The 10,315-nt window shown below is 30.7% G+C and overlaps 1 protein-coding gene across 2 annotated transcripts; it reads right to left on the reverse strand.

Moving 5' to 3' along the window:
* Positions 1-3,791: 3,791 nt before the first annotated feature.
* Positions 3,792-8,408, reverse strand: INT2 (inositol transporter 2). 2 transcript variants are annotated; one of them, XM_011011447.1, is made up of 6 exons: positions 7,968-8,408; positions 7,827-7,897; positions 5,793-6,128; positions 5,502-5,609; positions 4,811-5,410; positions 3,792-4,468 (listed from the first exon to the last, which is right to left on the reverse strand). In XM_011011447.1, the coding sequence occupies exons 1-6, from the start codon at positions 8,104-8,106 to the stop codon at positions 3,986-3,988; spliced, it is 1,737 nt and encodes a 578-aa protein (XP_011009749.1). In that variant the 5' UTR covers positions 8,107-8,408; the 3' UTR covers positions 3,792-3,985. The 2 variants fall into 2 exon arrangements, with proteins under 2 accessions (XP_011009749.1, XP_011009750.1); XM_011011448.1 differs by lacking the exon at positions 7,827-7,897 and having other exon boundaries at positions 7,968-8,060.
* Positions 8,409-10,315: the final 1,907 nt, after the last annotated feature.

Raw genomic sequence — 10,315 nt, forward strand, 5'->3', positions numbered from 1 at the left:
AAATTAAATGTATCTTATATTATTAGATATATTATTATAAAACATGCTTTAGTTAAGGAGTTATTGATACTTCAAGTGCAAAATGATGACATAAAACCTTGATAAAAAATGCACTTTGAAGTACTAATCATTGGGCTATCAAACTTTATTTATTTTGAGAAGAGACATTTTATTTTGGGTCTTAGACTTGTTTATTTTGTTTATTTTAATTAGTTTAGGCTAGTTTTAGCTTGGGTTGATTATTATTTAAACTGAGCTTATGTGAGACCCATTAGAGAAATTAGGGTTTTGACTTGGAGTTTAAACACTCTTTAGAAATAATCTTAGGGCAGACTTTTAATGATAATTTTCATCATTGTAGCCGACTTTTGGTTGCTCAATCTTAATTCTTGATTGAATCTTCGACTCTTCAAAGAATTTACCATTTTTTGTCGTGAATTTATACTTTTTTTGCTCATCTCCAAGCATAGGCATTGTGATCGAGTTGATTTATAGTCTTCTTATCTTGGAGCAAGTCTTCTATTGTGATAAGTTCATTCAAATATTAACAAACTTAGATTAGATTGATTTTGGGGTGGTGAATTCCATTGAATTCCATTAGGGCTTGCATCACTTCAGCATTGGGTTGATTATGAATTGAATTTTTATTTACATTGTTTTTTTTATTGGGTTATCATGATTTTATAACATAGATTACAGATTTAACAAGTTAACCTAGATCTATCCAATATGTCATTGGCTCAATTTTTTTTTAAAATGATATCTAATATGTTGTTGTATAAATATTTTAAAAATATATCAATCAATACACATCATATTTTGAGTTCAGGATTAAATGTTTTTTTATTGTAAAACAAGTTGACAATGTTTGGATTTTTTTTTACATTAAAAAAAATTAATCTAATCTATAATAGAGCATAGGTTGTGCAAATATTGATTGTCATTGATTCAAATATATAGTAGAGCATAGTACCATATAAAATAGTTTGTGGTGAAGAGTTGTTTATATGAAAATAAAAAATATACTAAAAGGGAAGGTGAATTTCTTGAAGCCATTGATATACTTCACTATTCATTAGAATATTGGAGTGATGTATATGGGTATTGGCTAAAAAATTGATTGTTTTTTATTTAGGAGTGTTTTGGTTTTTTCATACGGTTCATTTGTCATTATTGATTTGTTTAGAAGTGTTTTTCTTTATTCATCTTTTAATGCATAATAAAATAACTAAAATACCCCTAGAATAATAATAAACAAACACTAACATTGCTAGATAAGTACAATTACACAATAGTTTTTGGAGTAAAAAAAAGGTTCTATATTAGGGGTATTGATGTCTTTTTCCTTAAGGTTTATATATATATATATATAATTTCTAGGTTAGTCAGAGTGATGAATTAATTTAACATTTAATAACTATTTTTTAATTTAAAAAATTATTGGCACATGCATAAAGCACCAATACGAGGGAGATACCGTGTATTTTGGGTGGCATGTGCGACGCCTTCTGGTAGTTAAAAATTTTCTTATGTGGCCTCATTTTATTCTCCATTATTTCCTCTTCCCTTATAATGGATGTATGTTATCTAAAAATGATTTGTTTATTGCTAGTTGCTTTTCTTTTGCCCTCCTTCATCTCTCTCTCTTACACAAAATATGCATTACAGTTCCTATTTTATTACTTTTTTAAATTCAATCCTTTTAGTTTTGATTGTTTATTTTTTTAATTTATTTTTGTTAAATTTTTATTATTTTTCATTTTAATCCTTCAATTCTTATTTGTATATATAATATTTTTCAGTCTTGGTCCTTCTATTTTTTATTTTTTATTTTGTTTTTTTTCTTTTTATCAAAGTATTTATACTTTCAATTTTATCCTTCAAGTCAATTTTATGATTTTTTCTTTTTCAATAATAATAAATATTTAAATTTAGTCCTTTTTTTGATTTCTTAGTTTTTTCCTTGATTCTTTTTTTTTTTTAAGTTTTTATAGTTTTTAATTTTATTATTCAAATTAAATTTATGACTTTTGTTTTTTTAACAACAACAATAATGATATAATAATATTAATAACTATAATAATGATACAAATAATAATATTAATGATTTATTAATAGTAATGATAATAGTAATAATAAAGACAAGAATATTAGTTTTTTATGATTATAATAGTGATGATAATAATAATAATAGTAATGATAATGATATTGGTATTTGTATTAGAAATAATAGTAGTGATGATAATGATACTGATAATATTATTAATAATACTATTGATAATTATGATAATAATAATAGTTTGTTATGATAATAATAATGATGATGATGATAATGATGATAATATTATTTTTATTTTTATTATTATTATTGATGATAATGATAATAATAACAATAATATAAATAATAATAATTGTAAAAACCCTGAAAATAAAATAAAATAAAATAAATATTAAAAATAATGATTGACAATTAAAATTTGGATTCCATGTGCTAAAACTTTTGGGTATGATTAGTTATCAAAATAAACCGAAATCGGATACTCGAGAAACTCCCGAAATGAACTATAACAGCATTATAGTAATTTTGGGGACTTTTCCCATGATATAAATAGCCACTTGGCTTGCTAAGGAAGCCAAGTGCAGCAGACCACAATAACAAGAGGAGGGGGGCAAATTTCAATGTTTTTCTTCAAATTTCTTCCATAAAATCTCACCAAAACCACTAGATTAAGAGGTAAAAAGGAGAATTGAAAGATTTGGGAGATGGATTTACACAAAATGGGAGGAATTAAACTTAGGAGAAGGGGATGAATATGGAAAAAACAAGGGAAAAAGAAAGGAGGGAAGAGCAATCAAGCAAATATTCTTCCCATTCTATTCCACTTGAAAGCTTGATATTAAAAGGTAAGGTTCTATTATCTTGGTTCAATTAATTAGTGCTCTTGTCTCGGTTCAATTAATATATATGATTCATTTTTGAATTTATGAGGTATGGAAGGAATTAAGTATTCGAGGAATTCTTGCTTGAATTATTAAAATTTCATCGAGATCATATTGATAAGCATAATTAATTGTTGGGACAAGTTAGAATTGAAATAATTAAGAAAAAATAATTGCCATTTTCTTTAGTGTTGGAGCCGGCCGAGGGGTACCAAAGAAGAGGAGGGATATTTTTTTCAAATTGCTTATTTAAAGGATATGTAAGTTTATGTTGATCCTTATAGTTATAAATTCATGCAAAAAATTTGAAGGAAAAAAAAGGGTGGGTTTTAATTTGATTAGGTGTTATTATGTTAATTATTTGCATGGTAAATAATTATAATGAGATGGATGTCTCGAATGAAAGAAAACAAATTCTTGGGATTCTATGTAGAAGTTAGTCGAACCGGTTCGTAACATGGGAAATAAAATAATAAATGTTATTGGTATATTTAATGTAAAAATATGATAATTATATGGAAATAATTAAGTAGTTATAAAAGTTGATAATGAAATATTTTGATATATAATAAGAGTTATTGTTGTGGTTAGATCTTAAGACGTGGGCGGTCCATGATCAGTATGCCAAGCAGATAGGATTTCTTTTTAATTTATTTTTATTTATAAGAGATAATAAAAAGAAATGAATGGGGTATGCTTCATGGAAGTCGTGAATATATTTGAATAATTATTATTTTCTGCCATGTTAGAAAAGAAAAGAATATAAAAGAAACTTATAAATATAATTGGATTAGCTATTTCGTAGTTTCGGGGCTAATAATGTGAATAGAATTCTGCTGACATGGGCATGCAACCCTGTGAAATGGAAAGAGAATATTTTGAGTAAGACTTGATTAGCATTCGAACTATTGACTCAAATTTAGGACTGTCCCCTTTTTCATGAAGACATCAACTAGTAAGACACGTTATATGCCTTGCTAGATTGTAAGCAAGGCATGCCCTAAGAAACCCCTAATTCGAATTTCAAACGGATGCCATCCACTCCTCACACTTCTTGGCTCTTCTCTGAAGGGCCAGAACTCTTCTCCCAGAACTTGTAGTGCTGGGTTCTAAGCTCCAACATCTTCTCAACTTCCTCGATTGGAAGCCCCTTTGTCTCCGGCACATAGATTAGGACGAAGATCAAAGCCACAACAGATATGATCCCAAAAATTAGGAATGTCCAGGATGTCCCGATTGCTTGTGTTAAGGACAGGAAGGACTGGGCAACGATAAGGTTTGAGATCCAGTTCGCAGTGGCAGCTATTCCTCCACAGACCCCTCTAAACCTCAAAGGGTAGATCTCAGAATTGACAATCCATGGGACAGTGCCCATTCCTGGAGAGAAGAATATGATGTAGAGTGTCAGGCCAATTAGTGCAACCCATCCGTATTTGCTTGGACATCCTCTTGTGTACCATTCCCTATGGCTCTTATGGCAAAGATCCTTCACTGTGCTATTTGAGATCAAACATGATCCTGGCAGCAGCTGCAATAAGACAACAATGATCATCATAGACTACTCTGGCAGAATTTCTTAGGAGGAGGGTCTTTGAATTAGTTGAGACAAAAGTATTTCTGTTTGTTTCTCTCAGACACTAGTTGTTTCTCATTCTTCAGTAGAGGGAAGGATACCGTGTTTCAACTCGGTCGCTTCATTTTATTAGTGAGCTTAGCGATTCAATATCAAGGAGGTCCAAATTGTTGAACGTTTTGTTAGCTTTTGAACATCCCGTATTTTAGAATTGAGATTTTATTGCAGTGCAGCTGGTTACTGTTTAATGAGAACCATGCTATGGGTAGGATTAATATAGTGGTAGGTGTAATGTACCTTATCAGAAGCTGAAGAACAGAACCCACAATCTGGATGTGAAGCCTTCAAACACTTCATGCAGTCCCAACCAGCAGCATTTGTGACTGAACTGTAATCTGGGCAGGTGTAGGCAGCAAAGCTTGATTCAGTTGCTATAACGATCGGTGAGTGAGTTGTAGTCTCATGAAAAATTCCTGACAGAAGTCCAAGAGAGAGTACGACACCAAACAAACTGATGATTAGGAGTTTCTTCCTTCCTGTCCTGTCAATGAAGTATATGCTCACAATAGAACCTAAGGCATTGAACCCAGCAGTGACAAGTGAGAGGAGGAGTGCAGTTTGGTTAGAAGCAAAACCAGCCAACTGAACTATGGTAGGACTGTAATACATGACTGTATTAATGCCCACAAACTGCTGGAAAACCTGAAGGCCAACGCCTGCAATGAGTCCTCTTCTCACTGTTTTGGTTTGCAATAGTTTGATGAGATTGATCTTCTTAGAACCCCCTTCTTCCAGAATTTCTTTGTCAATTGATTCCTTTAGATCCTGGATTTCTGTTTCAACGTCATCAGCTGGATATATTTTCCTGAGGATGGCTTTGGCTTCTTCTTCTCTTCCCTGTAGTATGTAAAATCTTAGAGGTTGGGAAAAATAGAATTTCTTATGGAGAATTAGTAAAGCAAATGTTAGAGAAAAATAAAAGGAGAACCTTGCGAAATAGCCAGCGGGGGGACTCTGGGAGAAGAAGCATTAGGCTGAACTGCAGCAGAGCTGGAACTCCTGCAATCCCAAGCATCCACCGCCACGTTCCTGGTGCCTAGAAAACACATGGCAAGTTATAGCATTGTCATATTTACCAAACAGAACATGTGATGTACAAGTAAGTATCAAATAAACCTGTCTGGTGAAAAATCTCTCTTGCAAACTTGGGTATAAAACCAACTTAAAATAAGCTCGCATGGTAATGGGCAAATTCACAGAGCTTCAGTTTTAGCTTTACCTTGGTAAAGGCCAAGTTGATGAGATAAGCGAGGAACTGGCCTCCAGTAATGAGAAACCCATTGGTACTGACAAGGGCCCCTCGGATTTTTGCAGGAGAAGCCTCTGAAATGTAGAGAGGGGCAGTCATAGATGCCATTCCAACACCGAGTCCAACAAAAACTCTACCAATGATGAGAAGAGCTGGGCCAGGAGCAGAAGCCATGACAACAGCTCCAGTGAAGAATAGGAAATCTGCTATGAGGATTGCACTTCTCCTCCCATATCGGTCATTCGCCCATCCACCAATTGCTGCTCCTATGATTGCTCCGGCGACTGCCATGCTCACAATGCTCTCCTATTTATGGGTCATGATTTATAGTCAGGATGCGCCATATATAATTGGTCCAAATGTGTTGCTAATGTTATTTGAATTTTTTTTGAAAAAACCATATTAGAATTAACTTAATATAACCCAATTAACTCGAATTTTGAGTACATTAGGGTCGATCATGGGTTTTATTGTTTCGTCAAAGTTAAGATTCTCCAAGTTGTTAAAACATTCTTCAGACCTCCGTATATAGGGTTATTTCTAAGTTGCTGGAAACGGATATCTGCCAGAAATTAGCCTAAGAATGATATATAATGGGTACAAATGAATGAAAAGAGCAAAACTTCCATTAGTTAGAAAGAAAGAAAGGGTGAATTAATGAGGTAGGAGGGGCATTGATAGTCACTTTCTTAAACGCAACCCCATCTAAACCTCTTACATAAGTTTTTTGAACTAATTTATGGACTGTAGCATGAAAATAATAATAATATGGTGGAAGAAATATTTTAAAAAATAATATAATTTAAAAAGTTAGAGATAATTTTTTGTGATTTGTGAGATTCTTTTAAATTTTATAATTTGAAAGATATAAGATTTAATTAGTAAAAGAGAAAATCTGAGGACATATTAAAACTTTAATAATAATATTATTGATATTATTGTAAAGATTTTTACGAGATGAATAATAATTGAAATATTGAATTGGATCACACGAGTAGTTTAAAAATAAGTGAATTTTGATATTTTTAAAAAGTTTGTGTGACTTATTTTGTTTATTTTGTTTAATATTTGTAATTTTTTTTAATATTTTTAAACTTATTTTATTAATATATTTTTAAGAGTAGGAACAATGTAATCAATTTTGATGTGTCATTAAATATCTCTATTTTTTAATATTTGTAATTTTTTTTAATATGTTTTTTTTCTCTTTCTTCACAAATTGTTGCATGACGAAACTATCCAGATATAAATATATTTTAAATATAACACGTGATTTTGTTCTGTGACCTAAACTTTCCAAATATTAAATTGTTTTGATTTGGATTCCTGAGCCTTGAAAGTTCAGCACAGAAGCCCAGACAGACACGTGTCCGCATCGTTACTAAAAAATATTAGAATTAGGAGAAGAAACTAAGCCCACCCTGATGGAGTTATTAGTATACTATTAAATTATTTAAAATTAATATACGATGCCCACTAAAAAGATAACACCAAAAGAATAATGATCAGCTATCAACCAAAATCCAGCTTCTTTTTTATTTTCATTTATTTAAAGCATAGCCTTTTCAAAAAAAATTATAATAAATTTAAACCATGTTAAATTATTTTAACTTATTTAGAAATATAGTTATGATTTTTTTAAATAATTTTTTATGTTAAAATACATTTTAATAATATTTTTTATTTTTTAAAAATATTTTTAAGCTGATATTAAAATAATTTAAAAATTAAAAATATATTAATTTATATTAATTTAAAATAAAAAAATTTAAATCTTTTTAAAAATATTTTTAAAATACAGAAACAAACAAACAATTCCATTTAAATAGAGATAAGTGAAGGCATAGGCTTTAATAAGATAGTTCTAGTATGTGATGTGATGGGGTGTTCTTTTGAACATTAAAATCATGTTTGGTACTTTAGTTTAACTGTGTTTCAAAGAATTTAGTATTTGGATTGTTTTAATATAATAATGTCAAAATAATTAATTAGAACGATGAGTACCTGTAACAGAGTCTCCCTGTCAACAGACTTGAAGTCATCTCTAATGTAAAGAAGAGCACCGGATATAACTCCTGCATGCCAACAAAATTAATTATTTGCTAATGTCAGAAATGATCTGCATGAGAAAGAAAGAGTAATTGCCTGTGTCATATCCAAAGAGAAGGCCACCAATCCCAGCAGAGAAAGCAAGGCGGAGAACGTAAGGGTTCTTCCACGCTAAAGAGAAGCAGTCTCTGAAAGCAGAGGCACCTGTCGTCCCTGTATGAATCCCTCCCTCCATTTAACCAGTAATTAGTTTCTTCAACACAACACAGAGGTTTACTTTCTCAAAACACACCATATATAATTAACACGAACTCGAGGTAGGTTAAATAACGAGGAGAGAAAGACGATGGGGATTATGACTTGGAAGAGGGTGAAAAGTATAAGCTTGCTAGATGAGGGAGAGAATGAGTGAAGACGGGAGAACAACCAGCTTCGAGTAAGAACTGAGAGGAGGAGAAGAGGATGGGATGGGATTTATACTGGGGGTATCCGGCCAAAGTCAATTGTAGTGTAAACCCACTTCGTCGTCGTATTTTTATGCTTCCCAGTCAGTATATTGTTCCGCGCTTTGTAACAGCCCAATAATAATTTCCAGTTTAAATATAACAAGATATGGAAAGTGCCCTTCGCAATAAGTTAATAATAATTTTTTAAAAAATATATTAATATAATATTTTTTATTTTTTTAAATTTATTTTTTATATCATCATGTTAAAATAATACAAAAAATATCAAAAAAATATTAATTTCAAATAAAAAAATTTCAATTTTTTTTTAAAGTATTTTTAAAATGCTAAAAAAAAAACATTCTTTAATAAGAAAATTCAACCCTACCTTAAAAGAAAAAAAAACTTATCATCACCCAACTATTATACAATATATACTACTAGAAATTTACTTAATAGTGGTGGATTTATCGACGGAATATTTTTGTTAGTAATTTGAGGTGGAATTTACTAATGTAATTACGAACGGAAAGTTCAGAACTAAAAAAAAAAAAAGACAGTTTGCTGACATGGAGGTTTTTGTGGGTGATTTTTACTGATAGAATCACCGACGAATTCCAAATGGCAACTCCTTACGGTGATGTGACTAGTTCACTGTTTAAAATACTGATGGAATTACCGAAGGATTTGAAATGATAGATTCATACTATGACGTGTTGATTTTTTTTGTCAAAATAGTCAACGGACTCATCGATGGATTATTCTGTCATGAAATGATTAGTTCTTAAAAGTGCATTTTTATCAAGGTTTTATATCATCATTTTGCACTTGAAATATCAATAACTCCTTAACTAAAGCATGTTTTATAATAACATATCTAATAATATAACAGACATTTAATTTGTGGTAAATATTCATTTTAAATACAGGCCTATCACATAAATGAAAAGATTGATTGATAAATTTAATAACTGAAATTGAAAGGACAAAGAGATTGTCAAACTTAGAAAAGAAATGTTGTTGTAGTCCAAACCGGAACACTGCTCGGTAATTGGGTCATATCTGAAGCTATATATCTCAGATTTAGGTCCAATTTATATGGATGGAAAGGTAAGACATAGGCCTACAACTTTCATATCACGATAAATATGACTGAATTTGGAAATTTTGTATGGATGTTTGATTTAGAGAATGGGGCAAAGAAGTCCGAATCTATCCCACAGCTCGAGCACTGTGTAGTGTTTGGCAGTCCAAATAACCTCCATTTTTTTCCTAAAAAGTTAAGATAATTTCCTACAATTTTTATGTTTTTAAATGGTTCCAATTCTAATGTTATCAATGACGTTTTGGGCAGACAAGAGAAGATAAGGATTGTCACCAAGTCAAAAGGTGGCCACCCACTTATCAATTAGTCATCAAATCAATAGTTCCCAATTTTGGCCTATAAAAGGAGACATTTGCCATGCATTTAGGCATCTTGGTTTCCAGATCAAGATCATGCTCTTGTTTTCTCTCTTTGTATTTTTTGTATTGTTTATGCTTTGCTTTCATTAATATCAAGTTTATGCCTTTGAATTCCTCTCCTTTATTTAGTTAACTTTTATCTTATTTATGTTCTTATTTTGTTTATTTATTTTTCTTTCTTTCATTATGTCTAGCTAAGTTATTTATGTCAAGGTGAAAAAGTTACACTAATGGTGTAAGAATTAGTGTAAACTTAATATGGACTTTAATGTTTTGATACTAACATGTTTTGTATTTGTTATCTTGTTCACTCTTTAATACTTTGCTTGTTAAATGACTAATTTAGATTTATTTTGTATAATACTTGGTACAACAAATGCTTGGCACTTTTATATCCCATACTGTATGGTATAACCGACACCTGAGTTATGAAAGGAACTTGATTTGTTGTTAACATAAGTTATAAGCATGGTTGCCTGATAATATTTGCGAGTATTAGCATTAATCGAATAAGATAACTAATGTAATCATGTT

Source organism: Populus euphratica, unplaced genomic scaffold (assembly GCF_000495115.2).
Source record: "Populus euphratica unplaced genomic scaffold, PopEup_1.0 scaffold571.1, whole genome shotgun sequence".
NCBI classification, from domain to species: domain Eukaryota; kingdom Viridiplantae; phylum Streptophyta; class Magnoliopsida; order Malpighiales; family Salicaceae; genus Populus; species Populus euphratica.